Genomic DNA, 21,614 nt, shown 5'->3' on the forward strand with positions numbered 1-21,614 from the left:
AACCTTACAACACCATCCAGGGGTGAGAAGGGAGCATGCTGGGGACACTATATGTGTCCTCTTTTCTTCCATCCGAAATAGTCAGCAGCTACTGCTGACTAAAATCTGTGGAGCTATGCGTGGATGTCTGACCTCCTTCGCACACAAAGCTAAAACTGGAGAACCCGTGATACCACGGGGGGGTATAGCCAGAGGGGGAGGGGCCTTGCACTTTTTAGTGTAGTGCTTTGTGTGGCCTCCGGAGGGCAGTAGCTATACCCCAATCGTCTGGGTCTCCCAATAGAGCGCTGAAGAAAGGTGTTTTTTGGAGGTTTTGGTGCAATAACTCCCCAAATCCTCTTGCAGTGTGTGATGTGTTTCACAGAAAACTCTGCATAAAGACTGTGTACAAACCCTTAAAAAGGGAACCTGTCACCAGGTTTTTCCCCTATAAGCTGTGGCCACCGCCAGTGAGCCCTTATATACAGGATTCTAGAATACTATATAAGAGCCCAGGCAGATCTGTAGAATGGAAAAATCACTTTTATAATACTCACATAGGGGGCGATCAGGTCTGATGGGCGTCGCTGCTCTCGGTTTGGCACGTTCTCCATCTTGTGTGACTGCCATCGTTCTCCTTCCCAGCTCCATGTGGATGATGCGTCCCATGTCATCCACACTGATGCCTCCATTGCGCTCCTGAGCACTTTTCTCTGCCCAGCTGAAGGCAGATCAAAGTACTGTAGTGCACAGGCGTGTGTGGTCTTTGACCTTTCCTCACACCTGCGCACTACAGTACTTTGCTTGGCCCTCAGCCGGACAGATCAAAGTGCACATGCGCTGGAGCACAATGGAGGCCTCTCTGTGAATGACATAGGACGAGTCATCCACACGGGGCTGAGCAGGAAGACGGCGACTGCTCAAGATGGAGGAGGTGCCGGACTGAGAGCAACGACACCCACCGGTCCAGACAGCCCCCTGAGTATAATAAAGGTGTTTTTTACATTATACAGAGCGGCCTGGGGTCTTTTATACAGTATTCTGGAATACTGTATATAAGGGATCACTGTTGGTGGTCGCAACTTATAGGGATAAATCTGATGAGGGTGTATATTTCTAGACTTGTAGTCTCAAATATGTGACCAGCTAATCTAACAGAAATCCCAAGACGCTCTGATGACTTACCGGAGAGTCCAGCTTACAATGGAGACCACTGGTCTAAAGGTACTGTCAGACATAACGAGATCGCTAGCGAGATTTCTGTGACGCAGTTGCGATCCCGGTAGCGATCTCGTTATGTGTGACATCTACCAGCGATCAGGCCCCTGCTGTGAGATCTCTAGTTGTTGCAGAACGATCCAGGCCATTTTCTTCAAAGGCGATGTCTTGCTGGGCAGGACACATCGCTGTGTTTGACACTGTGTGACAGGGTCACAGTGACTGCGGAGATCGTTATACAGGTCGCTACTGCGACCTGTATCGTTCCTGCACCGCTGGTAAGATCTGACTGTGTGACATCTCCCCAGCGACCTCCCAGCGACTTACCAGCGATCCCTATCAGGTCGCATCGTTTTCGGGATCGCTGGTAAGTCGTTGTGTGTGACTGGGCTTTAAAGCTGAGGAGACAACAAAGAGTACCAGTAAAGTAATAATGATGTGCACAGGTAAAGAAAAAACACTATCATTTGCTGAAAATAAATATAATTTATTAAAAATTTACCAGCAGTGGCTGCAATAGCAGACACAGCCCATCAGACAAGTGTGGAGCCATTTCTGGAAGGAAGCAGCCAGGGTGTACTAATTTCTTAATCCTTTTGGTTATAAAAATGTCAAATCTGCAGTATTCAGTTTGGGGGTCTCGGCTCCGTTACGCAGTCTCTGGAGTGGGCTTTACCAAGGGCTTGTTCCTCTTTCTTTTCCTTTTCTTCTTTGTTTGCTCAGGGGCAGGTGTCGTTGTGGGATTTTTCTTCTTTTTCTTAAGGCAGCTTAAAGGGTTAGGACCCGCGACGCGTTTCCTCTTCCTCCCTCTGTGTTCTGTGACCCGCACAATACCCTGCTCGCTTTTCAGATTTGCAATGTTGTGTTTCTGATGCTCGGGAAACAGTTGGCTGCTCTGCAGAGCCTTGACGTGGGCCAGAGACTTGGGGGACGGCTTGTCGAGAACAATCGTGTTCTGAATGATGAACATCAGGGGGATGCCAGCGAATTTTTTCACTGCGCTGGAAAGCTCTTGGTCCTAGGGAAAGGGGAGAAGTTAACAAGGGGTTAAAAAAAATACAGGCTTTAAAAAAAAAAAAAAAAAAGTAAAAATGAAAGGAAGAACCAACCCACGAACGACCCAACCAACCCACAACGACCCAACCAACGAACGAACCAACCAACCAAGAACGAACGAACCAAGAACAAACGAACCAAGAACAAACGAACCAAGAACAAACGAACCAAGAACAAACGAACCAAGAACGAACGAACCAAGAACGAACGAACCAAGAACGAACGAACCAAGAACGAACGAACCAAGAACGAACGAACCAAGAACGAACGAACCAAGAACGAACCAAGAACGAACGAACCAAGAACGAACGAACCAAGAACGAACGAACCAAGAACGAACGAACCAAGAACGAACGAACGAACCAAGAACGAACGAACGAACCAAGAACGAACGAACGAACCAAGAACGAACGAACGAACCAAGAACGAACGAACGAACCAAGAACGAACGAACGAACCAAGAACGAACGAACGAACCAAGAACGAACGAACGAACCAAGAACGAACGAACGAACCAAGAACGAACGAACGAACCAAGAACGAACGAACGAACCAAGAACGAACGAACGAACCAAGAACGAACGAACGAACCAAGAACGAACGAACGAACCAAGAACGAACGAACGAACGAACCAAGAACGAACGAACGAACCAAGAACGAACGAACGAACCAAGAACGAACGAACGAACCAAGAACGAACGAACGAACCAAGAACGAACGAACGAACGAACCAAGAACGAACGAACGAACCAAGAACGAACGAACCAAGAACGAACCAAAAATAAACGAACCAAAAACGAACCAAGAACGAACGAACCAAGAACGAGCGAACGAACCAAGAACGAACGAACGAACGAACCAACCAAGAACGAACGAACGAACGAACCAAGAACGAACCAAGAACGAACGAACCAAGAAAGGAGCAAAAATAGAAGATGTACGACTGGTAGCACAACCAGGATGTCATCTCATATAATCTGATGGGGATCATTTTTTTCTTTTTCCCTTTTGCAACCAATCCCTTCCATCTTGTGACTTTTACAGAACAGGGTAAAGCTGCCATTACAGTTATTGCAGTTTTAGCTAATTAAATAGGTTATTTTACCAAGCCAACCCTCCCTGTAGACCCCCATCAGGACATAAAAATTCAGGACTCCACTCAATATGCCAGGACAGAGCAATTCTGCCAGACCCATGCGTTACACTGGCGACTATTTATTAAGCCAGCTAATACCCTGTGAAGAAAACACCAAAATACAGCGAGTAATGTGATTGGTTGGAGAATCTTCACATCACTAAAGTGGGCTTTACACGCTACATCGCTAGCGATATCGAGTGTGTAAGCACCTGCCCCCGTTGTGTGTGCGATATCGTGTATTCGCTGCCATAACGAACATTATTGCTACGGCAGCGTCACACGCACTTATCTGGTCGGCGGCGTCGCTTTGACTGCCGAACAATCCCTCCTTCAAGGGGGAGGGACGTTCGGCATCACAGCGACGTCACTAAGCGGCCGGCCAATGAAAGTGGAGGGGCGGAGATGAGCGGGACGTAACATCCCGCCCACCTTTCTTCCTTCCGCATTGCGGCCGGCGGCAGGTAAGGAGACGTTCCTCGCTCCTGTGGTGTCACACACAGCGATGTGTGCTGCCGCAGGACCGACGAACAACATCGATAATCAACCATTACCGATTTTTGGTTTTGGGACGACCTCTCCATGGTGAACGATTTTCACCATTTTTGAGGTCGCTGGTGTCACACGGTGCAATATCGTTAATGACGCCAGATGTGCGTCACTAACAACCCCGACGATAAAACATTAACGATATCGTAACGTGTAAAGCCCCCTTAAGTGTGCACAGGATCATAACCCATAATAGGTAGGTATTCTCCTGCAAGAAAATCCATAGAAAATACTAAACCAGATGGTGCCAAGTCTGGTGACGCTTCAAGTGTAATTGTAGAAATGGGAGAATCTGCAGCAGAATGTCTGTCTCCTCCATAGAACTTTATAAGCACCAACTGCCATTTCATAGCTCCATTATGGTAAAAGTCTGTATTCACTGAAGACACCTTTTACCCGTAAATTGAGAGTGAAAGATCAGTTCAGGAGCAGAAAGTGTATTTCTCCGATAAGATTATAAAATTCTTGATTTTCATGTGAACTATTAATATATCCAATAAAATGAAAATAACGGTTACACTTTAGGCAAATTTGCTGCTCCCCTAGAGAAATATGCCGAGATGTAACCAAGCCAGATAACCCTTCTACATACATAGTGGGAAGCAAACACTACCATGCTCAGTACTCTTAGGCTATGTGCGCACTAGAAATGTGAATTTTCTCAAGAAAATTTCTTGAGAAACTTCTGGGAGTGGAAGATTTCCGCACCTGCGGAAAAATCCGCGGCAAAAACGCATGCGGATTTACCGCAGGTTTGTCCCTGCAATAAATAATAAAGATAATCGATAGACAGATAATGGATAGAGGGAAAGATGGATAGATGAATAGATAGATAGATAGATGAATAGATAGATAGATAGAGGGATAGATAGATGAATAGATAGATAGATAGAGGGATAGATAGATGAATAGATAGATAGAGGGATAGATGGATAGATGAATAGATAGATAGAGGGATAGATGGATAGATAGATAGAGGGATAGATGGATAGATAGATAGATAGATAGATAGATAGATGAGAAAAACCTATATAATGTTCCACCTCCCTGCATTTTCTAAGCTGGCACCCTTTAGTGACTTTCATGTGGCACTAAAGGGTGCTTAGCCTTGTATTTAGCCATAAAATAAATAAATAATTAAAAAAAAAACGACGTTTGGTCCCCCCATATTTTGTAGCCAGCTAGGGTAAAGCAGACGGCTGCAGCCTGCAGACCACCGCTGGCAGCCTGCAGACCACCGCTGGCAGCTTCACCTTGGCTGATAATCCAAAACAGTGGGCACCCCACGCTGTTATTTTAAATTATATAAATAATTTAAAACAAAAAACGTGCGGTCCCCCCATATTGGATCACCAGACAAGGTAAAGCGGACAGCTGGGGTCTGATATTCTCAGACTAGGGAGGTCCACTGTTATTGGACACTCCCCAGCCTAAAAATAGCAGGCCGCAGCCGCCCCAGAAGTGGCGCATCCATTAGACGTGCCAATCCTGGCGCTTTGCCCCAGCTCATCCCGCGCCCTGGTGCGTTGGCAAACGGGGTAATATATGGGGTTGATGCCAGATGTGTAATGTCACCTGGCATCAAGCCCTGGGGTTGGTGAGGTCAGGCGTCTATCAGATACCCGACATCACCAACCCAGTCAGTAGTAATTAAAAAATAGACAACAAAGAAGGGAATTTTGTTACTTACCATAAATTCCTTTTCTTCTAGCTCCTATTGGGAGACCCAGACGATTGGGTGTATAGTACTGCCTCCGGAGGCCACACAAAGCATTACACTAAAAAGTGTAAGGCCCCTCCCCTTCTGGCTATACACCCCCAGTGGGATCACTGGCTCACCAGTTTTAGTGCAAAAGCAAGAAGGAGGAAAGCCAATAACTGGTTTAAACAAATTCACTCCGAAGTAACATCGGAGAACTGAAAACCATTCAACATGAACAACATGTGTACCCGAAAAACAACCAAAAATCCCGAAGGACAACAGGGCGGGTGCTGGGTCTCCCAATAGGAGCTAGAAGAAAAGGAATTTACGGTAAGTAACAAAATTCCCTTCTTCTTCGGCGCTCCATTGGGAGACCCAGACGATTGGGACGTCCAAAAGCTGTCCCTGGGTGGGTAAAGAAATACCTCATGTTAGAGCTGCAAAGACAGCCCTCCCCTACGGGGAGGCAACTGCCGCCTGCAGGACTCTTCTACCTAGGCTGGCGTCCGCCGAAGCATAGGTATGCACCTGATAATGTTTGGTGAAAGTGTGCAGACTCGACCAGGTAGCTGCCTGGCACACCTGTTGAGCCGTAGCCTGGTGTCGTAATGCCCAGGACGCACCCACGGCTCTGGTAGAATGGGCCTCCAGCCCTGATGGAACCGGAAGCCCAGCAGAACGGTAGGCTTCAAGAATTGGTTCTTTGATCCATCGAGCCAGGGTGGCTTTGGAAGCCTGCGACCCTTTGCGCTTACCAGCGACAAGGACAAAGAGTGCATCCGAGCGGCGCAGGGGCGCCGTGCGGGAAATGTAGATTCTGAGTGCTCTCACCAGATCCAACAAATGTAAATCCTTTTCATACCGATGAACTGCATGCGGATAAAAGGAAGGCAAGGAGATATCCTGATTAAGATGAAAAGAGGATACCACCTTAGGGAGAAACTCCTGAATGGGGCGCAGCACTACCTTGTCCTGGTGGAACACCAGGAAAGGAGCTTTGGATGACAGCGCTGCTAGTTCAGACACTCTCCGAAGAGACGTGACCGCTACCAGAAAGGCCACTTTCTGTGAGAGTCGAGAAAGTGACACATCCCTCAGAGGCTCGAAGGGCGGCTTCTGGAGAGCAACAAGGACCTTGTTTAGATCCCACGGATCTAACGGCCGCCTGTACGGAGGTACGATATGACAAACCCCCTGCAGGAACGTGCGCACCTGAGAAAGTCGTGCTAGACGCTTCTGAAAAAACACGGATAGTGCCGAGACTTGCCCTTTAAGGGAGCCGAGCGACAAGCCCTTTTCCAACCCAGATTGCAGGAAGGAAAGAAAGACAGGTAACGCGAATGGCCAGGGGGATACTCCTTGTGCAGAGCACCAGGATAAGAAAATCTTCCACGTTCTGTGGTAGATCTTAGCAGAAGTGGACTTCCTAGCCTGTCTCATGGTGGCCACGACCCCTTGGGGTAATCCTGAAGACGCTAGGATCCAGGACTCAATGGCCACACAGTCAGGTTCAGGGCCGCAGAATTCCGATGGAAAAACGGCCCTTGGGACAGTAAGTCTGGACGGTCTGGTAGTGCCCACGGTTGGCCGACCGTGAGATGCCACAGATCCGGGTACCACGACCTCCTCGGCCAGTCTGGGGCGACGAGTATGACGCGGCTGCAATCGGATCTGATCTTGCGTAACACTCTGGGCAAGAGTGCCAGAGGTGGAAACACATAAGGGAGCCGGAACTGCGACCAATCTTGCACTAAGGCGTCTGCCGCCAGAGCTCTTTGATCGCGAGACCGCGCTATGAAGGTCGGGACCTTGTTGTTGTGCCGAGACGCCATTAGGTCGACGTCCGGCACCCCCCAGCGGCGGCAGATTTCCTGAAACACGTCCGGGTGAAGGGACCATTCCCCTGCGTCCATGCCCTGGCGACTGAGGAAGTCTGCTTCCCAGTTTTCTACGCCCGGGATGTGAACTGCTGATATGGTGGATGCTCTTTCCTCCACCCACATCAGAATCCGCCTGACTTCCTGGAAGGCTTGCCGACTGCGTGTCCCTCCTTGGTGGTTGATGTATGCCACCGCTGTGGAGTTGTCCGACTGAATTCGGATCTGCTTTCCTTCCAGCCACTGCTGGAAGGCTAATAGGGCAAGATACACTGCCCTGATTTCCAGAACATTGATCTGAAGGGTGGACTCCTGCTGAGTCCACGTCCCTTGAGCCCTGTGGTGGAGAAAAACTGCTCCCCACCCTGACAGACTCGCGTCTGTCGTGACCACTGCCCAGGATGGGGGCAGGAATGATCTTCCCTGTGATAATGAGGTGGGAAGAAGCCACCATTGCAGAGAGTCCTTGGCCGTCTGAGAAAGGGAGACTTTCCTGTCTAGGGAAGTTGTCTTCCCGTCCCATTGGCGGAGAATGTCCCATTGAAGTGGGCGCAGATGAAACTGCGCGAACGGGACTGCCTCCAATGCTGCCACCATCTTCCCTAGGAAGTGCATGAGGCGCCTTAAGGGGTGCGACTGACCCTGAAGGAGAGACTGCACCCCTGTCTGTAGTGACCGCTGCTTGTCCAGCGGAAGCTTCACTATCGCTGAGAGAGTATGAAACTCCATGCCAAGATACGTTAGTGATTGAGTCGGTGCCAGGTTTGACTTTGAAAAGTTGATGATCCACCCGAAAGTCTGGAGAGTCTCCAGCGCAACATTCAGGCTGTGTTGGCATGCCTCTTGAGAGGGTGCTTTGACAAGTAGATCGTCTAAGTAAGGGATCACCGAATGTCCCTGAGAATGCAAGACTGCTACCACTGCCGCCATGACCTTGGTGAAAACCCGTGGGGCTGTCGCCAGACCAAATGGCAGAGCTACGAACTGGAGATGGTCGTCTCCTATCACGAAACGTAGAAAACGTTGGTGCTCTGTAGCAATCGGCACGTGGAGATAAGCATCTTTGATGTCTATTGATGCAAGGAAATCTCCTTGAGACATTGAGGCAATGACGGAGCGGAGGGATTCCATCCGGAACCGCCTGGCGTTCACATGCTTGTTGAGCAGCTTTAGGTCCAGAACAGGACGAAACGAGCCGTCCTTTTTTGGAACCACAAAGAGATTGGAGTAAAAACCTTGCCCTTGTTCCTGCAGAGGAACAGGGATCACCACTCCTTCTGCTTTTAGTGAGCACACCGCCTGCAGAAGGGCATCTGCTCGGTCGGGATGTGGGGAGGTTCTGAAGAACCGAGGCGGAGGACGAGAACTGAATTCTATCCTGTACCCGTGAGACAAAATGTCTGTTACCCACCGGTCTTTGACCTGTGGCAGCCAAATGTCGCAAAAGCGGGAGAGCCTGCCACCGACCGAGGATGCGGAGGGATGAGGCCGAAAGTCATGAGGCAGCCGCCTTGGAAGCGGTTCCTCCGGTTGCTTTCTTGGGGCGTGAGTGAGCCCGCCAGGAATCTGAGCTCCTTTGCTCCTTCTGAGTCCCTTTGGACGAGGAGAATTGGGTCTTGCCGGAGCCTCGAAAGGACCGAAACCTCGACTGCCACTTCCTCTGTTGAGGTTTGCTTGATCTGGGCTGGGGTAAGGAGGAGTCTTTACCCTTGGATTGCTTAATGATTTCAGCCAATTGTTCACCAAACAGTCTATCTACAGATAGTGGCAAGCTGGTTAAACATTTTTTGGAAGCAGAATCCGCTTTCCATTCCTTTAACCACAAGGCTCTGCGCAAGACCACAGAGTTGGCAGACGCCATTGAGGTACGGCTTGTAGAGTCCAGGACAGCGTTGATAGCGTAAGTCGCAAACGCAGACATTTGCGAGGTTAGGGACGCTACTCGCGGCACTGCTGGACGTATGATAGAGTCCACCTGTGCCAGACCAGCTGCAATAGCTTGGAGTGCCCACACGGCCGCGAATGCTGGAGCAAACGACGCGCCGATAGCTTCATAGACAGATTTCAACCAAAGGTCCATCTGTCTGTCATTGGCATCTTTAAGTGAAGCCCCATCCTCCACTGCAACTATGGATCTAGCCGCAAGCCTGGAGATTGGGGGGTCCACCTTTGGACACTGGGTCCAGCGTTTGACCACGTCAGGGGAAAAGGGATAACGTGTATCCTTAAGACGTTTGGAGAAACGCTTGTCTGGGTAAGCATGGTGTTTCTGGATGGATTCTCTGAAGTCAGCGTGGTCCAGAAAAGTACTCAGTTTACGCTTGGGATACCTGAAATGGAACTTCTCCTGCTGTGCAGCTGCCTCCTCTGCAGAAGGGGCAGGGGGAGAAATTTCCAATAGACTATTGATGGCCCCTATAAGGTCATTTACCATGGCGTCACCATCAGGAGTATCCAGATTGAGAGCGGTTTCAGGATTAGACTCCTGATCACCCTCCTCTGTCTCATCATGTAGAGACTCTTCTCGCTGAGACCCTGATCCGCGTGATGACGGGGAGGGTCTCTCCCAGCGAGCACGCTTAGGCTGCCTGGGACTGTCATCTGAATCAGAGCCGTCAGGCTGAGATGCCTGGGACCCCCTTGAAGCACGGATTAACTCCAACTGAGGGGGACCGGGGAACGTTGCCGCAGCAGTGTCCATGGTCTGAGTAACTGGCCTGGCCTGCAAGGTCTCTAGGATCTTTGTCATAGTGACAGACATCTTGTCAGCAAAAACTGCAAACTCTGTCCCCGTCACCGAGACAGGGTTCACCGGCGACTCTGCCTGGGCCACTACCACCATAGACTCCGGCTGACGAAGTGGCACAGGGACCGAACATTGCACACAATGGGGGTCATTGTAACCTGCCGGTAGATCAGCCCCACAAGCGGCACAAGCAGCGCTTACAGCCTGTGTCTTGGCACCCTTGCGTTTTGCGGATGACATGTTGTCGTCTCCTCAGAGCAAGATAGGGTATACAGCCAAGAAGCGACCTTACAGTGCAATATATATATACATATATATATATATGGTATAGAGAAAAAAGGTACACCAAAATAACACTGTGGCACTAGTGGGGCCAGCACTAAAGTGCTGCTTACCGCCCGCTTAACGCGGGTGTGTGGTCGCCAGAAATCCCTTGTCTGGGTCTCCCAGAGCCTGTGTCCGTTCTCCAGCCAGACTGCATGTAGGAATGGCTGCCGGCGTCCTATGGAGAGGGGCGGGCCCTGGGCGTGTGCAGACAAAGAGCGGGAAACCTGCGTCCCACTGTGCTCAGTGAGAGGGCTGGAGCATGTAAATAAGACTCCAGCCCTCGGCGCTGATTAATCGTACAGCGTCTCTCCCTTGCCCTGATTGACAGGGTGGGGGCGGGAACGAAGCGGAGCTAGGCCGCAGAAGCCGGGGACTAAATTTATAAGCGACGCCGTCGTAAAAGCACGGTCGGCGCTAAGTCCCCGGCGCACTACAAGTCGCAGCCGCGCCGCCGCTCCAGGGGCGGCCGGCGCGGCAGTCCCCAACACATAAAGTCACTCAGAAAAACTGTAGTGACTGTAACCCCAGCGCGCAGCGCTACTGTCCACGGCGCACTAGCACACCCAGCAAGTCTGGAATGTGCGCGGCCTGTTTGGGACACAGAGTACCTGAATGTCGCAGGGCCTTGTCCCTGAACGGTACCCAGCTCCGTATCCAGCAGGTTCCATGGGTCTGTGGATGGAGCCCGGCCTCAGGGCTTGGGGGCCGGTAAGATCCCACTTCCTCAGAGCCCCTCAGGGGGATGGGGAAGGAAAACAGCATGTGGGCTCCAGCCTCCGTACCCACAATGGGTACCTCAACCTTAACAAACACCGCCGACATAAAGTGGGGTGAGAAGGGAGCATGCTGGGGGCCCTAGTATGGGCCCTCTTTTCTTCCATCCGACATAGTCAGCAGCTGCTGCTGACTAAACAGTGGAGCTATGCGTGGATGTCTGACCTCCTTCGCACAAAGCAGAAAACTGGTGAGCCAGTGATCCCACTGGGGGTGTATAGCCAGAAGGGGAGGGGCCTTACACTTTTTAGTGTAATGCTTTGTGTGGCCTCCGGAGGCAGTACTATACACCCAATCAATTGGGTCTCCCAATGGAGCGCCGAAGAAAAAAGTTTTATTTGAAAAAACACTCCCCACATAGCCTCTTTAACCAATTTATTGAAAAGAACAATCAATCCACGTCCGGCGTAATCCAATAGGGGGGGGGGTCCCACGGCGATCCATACCATAGTCGCTGTCCCAGTCAATGAAGAACAGAATGTTCCCCATTGGCTGGGAGAGCTGTGCAGTGACCTGAGCTAACATCAATAGGTCAGCCCAGGTCACTGCAGGGGATGCCGAGCGCTGCCATCAGGAGCATAGATGAGATCATTACCTTCTGTGATCATCTCCTGTACTGCTGACGTCAGCGCTGTCACTGACTGCGTTGTCAGAAGTATCGCGAGAGCCCGTGACGTCACCGCTAGTGACAGTCTCGGGCCGCTCGTGAGACGGGCATAGACAGCGCTGACGTCAGGAGGCAGGAGATCGTCACAGCAGGTAATGATCTCACCTCCTGACAGCAGCGATCGTCATCCCCGCGGCTCCCAACACTGCAGGGTGTCAGTGTCTGCCTGTGTCAGTGTCTGCCTGCGGTGCAGCGTGACAGGCTGCTGACACTGCGGGCAGACACTGACACCCTGCAGTGCAGTGTCAGTGTCTGCCTGTGTCAGTGTCTGCCTGCGCTGCAGCGTGACAAGCTGCTGACACTGCGGGCAGACACTGACACCCTGCAGTGCAGGCAGCCGCGAGGCCGGAGCAGGACACAGACTGGCACCTGGAGGTCGCACGGAAGTGCTTCTGTGCGGCGTCCAGGGAGTGTGACGTCTGTGTTCTCTGCTCCGCTTCCTCTTCCTGACATAATGACATCGCTTCCTGCAAAACCGCAGGCAGCGATGAGCATTCCCGCAGGTAATTCGCGGCTATTCCGGGGGTATACCGCACATCATTGCTACCTGCGGAATACCCCCGGAATACCCCCGGTACCTGCGGAAATTAATGGACATGCACATTTTCTCAAGAAAGTTTCTCGAGAAAATTTTCTCAAGAAATTTTCTTGAGAAAAATCCGCACAGTGCGCACAGCTATTTTTTTTTCTCATTGAATTTCATGGGAAATGTCTGCACAAAGATTGCAGACATTTCTCAAGAAATTTCCGGGGCAAATCCGCGGGTAAATCCGCAGGTAAAAAGCTCTAGTGCGCACATAGCCTTAATGAGCAGTTGGACGCTCAAACAAGCTCAACTCATGCACCAAATATAATAGAAGTCAATGGGGAACGCGAGCATTTTTTCTACAAAAAACAAAAAGGGAAGCTTAAAGGGAACCTGTCATCAGAAATTGAGCTTTAAACCTAAGTTTCCCCCTCTGCAGCTCCTGGGCTGCATTCTAGCAAGGTTCCTGTACTTTTTGTGCCCCCTTTGAAACCAAATTAAACACTTTATAAAGTTGTACCTTTTTGCCTGCAATTCTTGTAAATTATCCATGGGGGCGGGCTCTCTTGCGTCCGTTGCTGTCCCTCCTGCAGATTGACGCCGTCCCCCATTGCTCCATTTCATATCTCAGGACGCCGCCCACTGCGCCCGAGGTGCCGCGCACGTGAGGACCGCTGGTGACGTGGTCGCAGGCACGAGATTATGGGTGGCGCTGTGATTGCATCGCAAGTGCCCACCCATAATCTTGTGACCGCGATCTCCCCTCTGCCTCCAGCGTTCTGCGCAAGCCAAATGACCCGACGTCGCCTCCTTCCCATCCTGCCCTGCAGCAATCTCATTTATATTACAGTACAGTTGGAATAAATCTGTGAATTTGCACTTTTTATATGATGCATGCCTTTTTCAGATCGTGCTGGCTCCCCTCTCTAGCAGGAAATAGATGGGAGGAGCGCAGGATACGAGGAGACGCGGAGAGGATCTGAGCGACGTACACAGTAAAAAAAACATGTAAAATCAAAGACACACATTGTCTTCTGAAAAGTGAAAAGCACTAAACGTTTTTTTTTTTTTGTAACCTGTGCTGTGCTGTTCCGCTCCTCCCATCCATTTCCTGCTGCAGGGCAGGATGGTAAGAAGGTGACGTCGGGTCATCTTCCAGCGCTTGTGCAGAACGCTGGAGGCAGAGGGGAGATCGCGGTCACGAGATTATGGGCAATCACTTGCGATGCAATCACAGCACCGCCCATAATCTTGTGCCTGTGACCACGTCACCAGCGGTCCTGGCGTGCACGGGACCTCGGGCGCAGTGGGCGGCGTCCTGAGATATGAAATGGAGCAATGGGGGACGGCATCAATCTGCAGGAGGGACAGCAACGGACGCAAGAGAGCCCGCCCCATGGAGAATTTACAAGAATTGCAGGCAAAAAAGGTACAACTTTATCAAGTGTTTAATTTGGTTTCAAAGAGGGCACAAAAAGTACAGGAACCTTGCTAGAATGCAGCCCAGGAGCTGCAGAGGGGGAAACTTAGGTTTAAAGCTCAATTCCTGATGACAGGTTCCCTTTAAAAGGGAACCTGTCAGGTGCAATATACACCCAGAATCACGAGCAGTTCTGGGTACATATTTCTAATCCCTGCCTAACAGTCCCAGCATTTACTAGCATACATAGAGAGATCTTTAGAAAAAGTATGTCTAAAGATCCTTTATGATATGCTAATGAGTGCAGGGACTAGTCGCAAGGGCGTTATTTCCCCCGACTAGTCCATCCCGTTAGCATATTAGCGCGCCCACAGGGGCGTAACTGTGTCCATTGTTACCACTGGGTTTAGGCTCAATGTGCTTGATCAGATGTTTTGGTTTTACCGGTCACGTGCACCAGACCTCTCTGAAGCCGGGATGTGAACACTCAACTTCATAGAGCACGACTGGAAGTGCGGAGACTTCTGATCATGCACACCGAGCCTAAACCCAGCGTCTGAAGCAGTGACAATGAACACAGGTACGTGCATCAACACTGATGACACTGGGCAATAGGCATTGAATAGCATGTTAGCACACCCCTATATGCTTGCTAAAATGCTAAGAGGGCGCGGACTAGAAGTGGCCAGTGACGCCCTCGTGACTATTCCCTGCGCTCATTAGCATATAATAAAGGATCTTTAGTAACACTTTCTAAAGAGCTCTTTATCTATGCTACTAGATACAGGGACAGTTAGGCAGGGATTAGCAATATGCACCCAGAACTGCTCGTGGTACTGTGTGCATATTGCACCTGACAGGTTCCCTTTAAGTTCCCTATTGACTTCCAGTATACTCAATTTACTGAGTAACGCCCATCCGAGCATTCAAATACTTGTTACGAGTACTGAGCACCCGAGCATGGTAGTGCCCGCTCATCACTAGTTACCAGTACTGAGCACCCGAGCATGGTAGTGCCCGCTCATCACTAGTTACCAGTACTGAGCACCCGAGCATGGTAGTGCCCGCTCATCACTAGTTACCAGTACTGAGCACCTGAGCATGGTAGCGCCCACTCATCACTAGTACTGAGCACCCAAGCATGGTAGTGCCTGCTCATCACTAGTTACGAGTACTGAGCACTCGAGCATGGTAGTGCTCGCTCATCACTAGTTACAAGTACTGAGCACCCGAGCATGGTAGTGCCCACTCATCACTAGTTACCAGTACTGAGCACTCGAGCATGGTAGTGCCTGCTCATCACTAGTTACGAGTACTGAGCACCCGAGCATGGTAGTGCCCCCTCATCACTAGTTACCAGTACTGAGCACCCGAGCATGATAGTGCCCCCTCATCACTAGTTACCAGTACTGAGCACCCGAGCATGGTAGTGCTCACTCATCACTAGTTACCAGTACTGAGCACCCGAGCATGGTAGTGCCCGCTCATCACTAGTTACCAGTACTGAGCACCTGAGCATGGTAGCGCCCACTCATCACTAGTACTGAGCACCCAAGCATGGTAGTGCCTGCTCCTCACTAGTTACGAGTACTGAGCACTCGAGCATGGTAGTGCCCGCTCATCACTAGTTACCAGTACTGAGCACCCGAGCATGGTAGTGCCTGCTCATCACTAGTTACGAGTACTGAGCACCCGAGCATGGTAGTGCCCGCTCATCACTAGTTACGAGTACTGAGCACCCGAGCATGGTAGTGCCCGCTCATCACTAGTTACGAGTACTGAGCACCCGAGCATGGTAGTGCCCGCTCATCACTAGTTACGAGTAAGAACACATGTTGAGCTTGAAACGCCTTGGGATTCCCCCTTTCCGATATTTTCTGGAGAATGGAATTTTAAAACACTAATCATAAGCCTTATTTTGTACATTTTTAACCCTCATTCGTCTGGTGCTGATTGAGATTTTGTCAGTGTGGACGAGGAACAGTCATGATATACTTGGAGGCAATGCTGGTTGCATCTTTTTTTTGCTGCTTCCATGAAATCCTCTGAGAACTATACAATTGCCCCCATCTTCACTACAAGTCTCAGATGTTGTACTATTACCTGCATCACGTGCCCCTATAAATAAGGCTCCCCGTTCCCATCTCCTCACCCATCGTTGCCCACCATCATCTGACCCTCATTAGCCGATTTTCACAATGCAAAATCAATGCAGCACATTATTTCCAATACGTTATCTTCTACCTTGACATATCGCCAGTTAGCCGGCCCCCTTCTGTCAGGACCCCAAACCTGGAGAAGCCTTGGTATCCCGCTATAATGACCATCTGCGGGCGCAGCTCTGAGAAATGCCGGTCGTTCCTTCCTTCCTGTTGTATTTCTGAGAAACCTTTCTTCTTTATATGTTTTATATTCCCGTTATAAGAAAAATTTAAAGAAAAATGCCTTAAATTTTGCCGTCAGATTAACAGGAAACATTACGTATCTTCAGTCTTTTCTGTACGTAGAGGACAATTAGTAGGAAGAGGGGCAACCACCAAATGCTTCAAAGACCCCAGAATTGGGCTGCACTCGTCTTGTCTTTCCAAATCCGGCAGGTAAATCCTCCAAAGGTAAAACATATCAAAAATGTAATGCAAAGTGAAGCTTAGGCCGGCGCCGTGCCCGGCAGAGTCACCATTGGGAGCCGGAGAACAAATACAGAATCCATCCAATTTAGGTTAGGTTTGCACTAATGCTCCAGGCTTCGGGGTCCTCTTGGCCAGGAAATGTCTGCACGCATCTCAAGTACGACAGATGACGTATGTGCACCGAGCCTCACAGGCCCAATCAGCAGCACTTATATTCCTCATTAACACCAGGGTCATGTCAGATGTGGAGGATTTCTGGATTAAATTGCAGTATAAAATGGGTTTTTGACATAAACAATAAAAAAAAAAAAAAAAAAAAATATGACAGTTCGTGAAGTCCTGAGTCCAACACCAAGACTTTACTTCTGATCTCATTGAACTCAAGTAAGCAAATGACAAAATGTGACAAGAGGTCCAGCATATATCATATACACTATATACGTATGAGGGTCCAGGCGGACGCACCGGGGGAGGCTCCAGGCGGACGCACCGGGGGAGGCTCCAGGCGGACGCACCGGGGGAGGCTCCAGGCGGACGCACCGGGGGAGGCTCCAGGCGGACGCACCGGGGGAGGCTCCAGGCGGACGCACCGGGGGAGGCTCCAGGCGGACGCACCGGGGGAGGCTCCAGGCGGACGCACCGGGGGAGGCTCCAGGCGGACGCACCGGGGGAGGCTCCAGGCGGACGCACCGGGGGAGGCTCCAGGCGGACGCACCGGGAATTGTCACCAGGAGTTTGCACCTAATGTGAAAGACGAAAAAAAGACACAGAAGCCAGCGATGTGCCACTTACTGGGCTGCTTACTGTTTTGATAACATCACTTTTTAATCAGTAATAGATCACTAGAGGACTCTACTAAACCGGAGGCCAGGTAGTCCTGCAGCCCTCTCAGGATATACAACTTTTTTTGCTGTGTTGCTCCGTTGTGTTTATGCAAGTCCCTGAAAATTTATAGTTGTGAGCCGGCTGTTAATACAAAATGAATATTCACCCCTTTCCCCACCCCTCTCTGCCGGCGTCAGTGATTGAGTCAGACTGCTGTATTCCTCACATCGCAGTGCTCCGAATGGCCGGCGGCTCTCCTGACCTGAGCGCAACAACTGCATAGAAATACATGCGGTCACGATTGGGTCCGGAGAGCCGGCAGCCAGTCCGATCATTGCAATGTGATCGTCGGGCGAAGAATACAGCAGTCTGATTAAATCACTGACGCCAGCACAGAAGATTGGGAGGGGGAAGGGGTAAATATTCATTTTGCACTAAGAAGAGGTGAGCACAGCAGTCCGACTGCACCCAATTGCTGAAGCCAGCACAAAAGGGGTGGGCGGGGGAAGGGGTGAATATTCATTTTGTATTAACAGCTGGTGGACTACTAAATTATTCAGGGATTGCAGCAACATAATGGGGGCAACATTCAGCAATAAATATATCATCCTCTGAAAAGGTTATGCATTTTTCGAAGCAAAAAATAATATAAGACCAGGCCTTATTTACGGTATACACGTTCGTAGTAGGGACTCTTAAAACCCCCCTTACGCATTAGTTGGCTGGTGGCCGAATTATGGTTTGGCCGTCTGTTATCTCACTTGCTTCTCCCATACACGGGAGTGTTCCTGCGTCCTCTATGATTGAGTGGCTACTAGACTTTCTTCCTCCCCCTCCCTTGGTTATTACAGAGAGGAAAAAAGGACATGCAGGCAGACAGGGGCAGAAATAGCAAAACCCAACCCACCTATTAAGATATTCCGTTGCACCTATCAATCAAGTAACAGTGATTTTCACAAACTTTACTTGCCTATATTTCAGAAAGTATACATCCGATCTCACAACTAAAGGTATGTATAGAATCAGCATGATAGCGCAGGTATAGCACTGACTTTAGTTTATATAGAAAATCCTGGTGGTTAGTACTCTTTAAGGAACACTGTTCTAAAGGCCTTAAGGAACTGCATTAGGAAACATTTAGCACTTACAGCTAAAGAGTAACAGGAGCATTCCACCTTTTTCCAGTCATCCTCAGTCAGGTCTGGAATATTAGGCCCTGTGCGCACTTACCGGATTTTGCCGCGGTTTTGCTGCATGTTTCGCTGCAGAAAATGTTCATAACATCTCTGCAGTGAATCACCAGCAAAACCTATGGGGAAAAAAAATCCTGTGCGCACTGGGCAAAATTTGACAGCTGCATGTTTTGCTGCGGGATTCCCGCAGCAAAAACAATTGCATGTCAATTCTTTCCGCACGTCGCTGCGGCATTTCACTCCATTGACTCCAATGTAATCGTGAAATCCCGCAGGGAATAACGCAGGCAGCAAATTCTGTGCGGTTCACTGCGTTATTCCCTGCGGTATTTCGCGGTTTACCTCCGGCAATGTACATCGCCTGTCTGCAGTTTTGCAGGGAAGTGATGTCATTACAGGAAGAGGAAGCCGTGCAGAGTAAACACAGATCACACACAGACACAGATCACACACAGACACAGATCACACACAGACACAGATCACACACAGACACAGATCACACACAGACACAGATCACACACAGACACAGATCACACACACAGACACAGATCACACACACAGATCACACACAGAACACACACAGAACACACACAGACACAGAACACACACAGACACAGAACACACACAGACACAGAACACACAGACACAGAACACACACAGACACAGAACACACACAGACACAGAACACACACAGACACAGAACACACACAGACACAGAACACACACAGACAGAACACACACAGACACAGAACACACAGAAAACAAACGGAAATATAGAAAGAAAAAAAAAAACACGTGGGCTCCGCTGTATATTTACCGTCCAGCCGAGGTAAGCACACAGCGGCGGCCCGGTATTCTCAGGCTGGGGAGGGAGAGGGGCAGGGGTAATGTCCCCCGCCTCACTCCCCCTCCCGCAGCCGAGAATATCAGCCGCAGCTGCCCCGGCACTGTCGCATGCATTATGCGGCAGTACCGGCGTGTCCCCGGCTCTTCCTGCAGCCGTGTAGCAGTGGCAGTCAGGGTAATACAAGGAGTTAATGGTGGTGGATCACCGCCATTAACTCCAGGCTTGATCATGGCAGCGTCTATGAGACAGCTGACATGATCAACCCGTAGTAAAGTGAAAAAACACAGAAAAATCCTTTATTTTAAATAAAACACAAACAAGCCTTGTTCACCCTTTTATTAACCCCTCCTGAAACAAAGATCCGGCATAATCCACAGCTCTGGCGTCCTACGAGGCTTGCATCCAGCCGCGACTGACACAGACACAGCGCTGAATGAATGCAGCCTTGCAGCGAGACAGCAGAGGTAATTATCGGTCATTTCCCACGGCCGGTAATGTGAACTCACTGCCGACCGTGGGAAATGCAGCAATCTGTCCTCTATCTATCTATCCCTCCCTCTATTCTTCTGTCTCTTTATCTAAAAGAAGGAAATGATTTTTTTTTTTCAATGTGCTTTATTGCATTGAATGCAATAAAGCACATACCAACCCGCACGCGGCAAAACCGTGGCAATACCGCGAACAATACCGCGGTAAAACCGCAGCAAACCCCGGCAAACCGCATGCGGTTTTCGGGTGCGGTTTGCCGCGTTTTTTTACCGCGGGTGCGGTAATCTTTGAATACCTGCGGAATTTTCTTGAGAAAATTCCATTTTCCAGTGCGCACATAGCCTTAAATGCACAATATCAGAAGAGTTGTCCAAGAGCCAAAAACCAGTGTGGAGAGCTACAGAAAGACCTGGAATCAGCAGGTACAATTGTTTCAAAGAAAATAAGTGCTGCACTCCCCCCTCCATGGCCTGTATGCACGCTCTCCACGCAAGACTCCCCCCTCCATGGCCTGTATGCACGCTCTCCACGCAAGACTCCATTGCTGAACAAAAAGCAGGTTCAAGAGCATTCAAAAAATGCTCAACAACATTTAAACAAGCCTATGAAATGCTGGGTGAATATAGACTGATGAGATGAAATAGAACTAATCAGGTGCCATAATACACACAATGTTTGGAGGCCAAAAGGCAAATCACCCCAAATCACCATAAATAGTGAGGTATGGAGGAGGGAACATCATGCATCAAACCATAAAGGGAGGGTGGTGCAAGAACTAAACCTTTACAATAAACATTTACAAAGGAAGGGAGTGATGACCGACCCCCACATTAATAAGGCCATGAGAATGACAACTAATGCCATCACACAGACCCTGAATTGTTCTGCCAAGTTACATCCTCTCTGTAAGGCCGGAGTTCCACTTACGTATGACTCGTGCGAGTCTCATATCGGTATCACCTGGCACAGCCGCACACTATCCGGACCACGAGCGCCTCAGCTGGATGGAAATACACGCAGCCGACCCGCTGTGTGGCCGTGCCGGGTGATACCGATACGAGACCCGCACGAGTCGTACGCAAATGGAATCGCACCCTTAACGACCGCGGGCAGTAAAATTACGTCCTAAATGACAATGTTACTGCCCGCGGTCCTCCGGCGGCAGCATGCCGCGATCGGCGCACATCTCAGCTGATTTTCACAGCTGAGATGTGTGCCTGCTATGCACGAGCAGAATCGTTATCTGCTCATGCCGATTAACCCCTTAAATGGCGCTGTCAATACGTGACAGCGCCATTATAAGCGCGATCGCGGTAGTTTTACTTACCGCCCGATACCGGAAGTCACGTGACGCGATCACGTGACTCCCGATCGTTGTCATGGTAGCACAGGGTCATGTGATGACTCCTGTACTACACCTGACTTGCTTTCACTTTCGCTGTGCCAGCGGAACAGCAAAAGAGAAAGAGAGCGTATCTGCTGCTTACAGCCTTGTAGCTGTGATCAGCAGATACTGCAGAGCGATCGGATTGCTGATCGCAATAGCCCCCTAGGGGGACTAGTAAAATAAAAAAAAAAAAAAGTTAAAAAAAAAAACAAAAAAACCTAAAAGTTCAAATCACCCCCCATTCGCCCCATTGAAAATTAAAAGGT

At 49.8% G+C, this 21,614-nt stretch overlaps 1 protein-coding gene across 1 annotated transcript in view; it reads right to left on the reverse strand.

Moving 5' to 3' along the window:
- Nucleotides 1–1,702: 1,702 nt before the first annotated feature.
- Nucleotides 1,703–21,614, reverse strand: part of UTP23 (UTP23 small subunit processome component) — a 30,052-nt gene continuing 10,140 nt past the window's right edge. The window contains exon 3 of the mRNA XM_075316213.1: nt 1,703–2,215. Coding sequence (XP_075172328.1) covers nt 1,847–2,215 — 369 coding nt within the window. The 3' untranslated portion in view covers nt 1,703–1,846. The remainder of the gene's footprint in view (nt 2,216–21,614) is intronic.

Source organism: Anomaloglossus baeobatrachus, chromosome 6, assembly GCF_048569485.1.
Source record: "Anomaloglossus baeobatrachus isolate aAnoBae1 chromosome 6, aAnoBae1.hap1, whole genome shotgun sequence".
NCBI lineage: Eukaryota > Metazoa > Chordata > Amphibia > Anura > Aromobatidae > Anomaloglossus > Anomaloglossus baeobatrachus.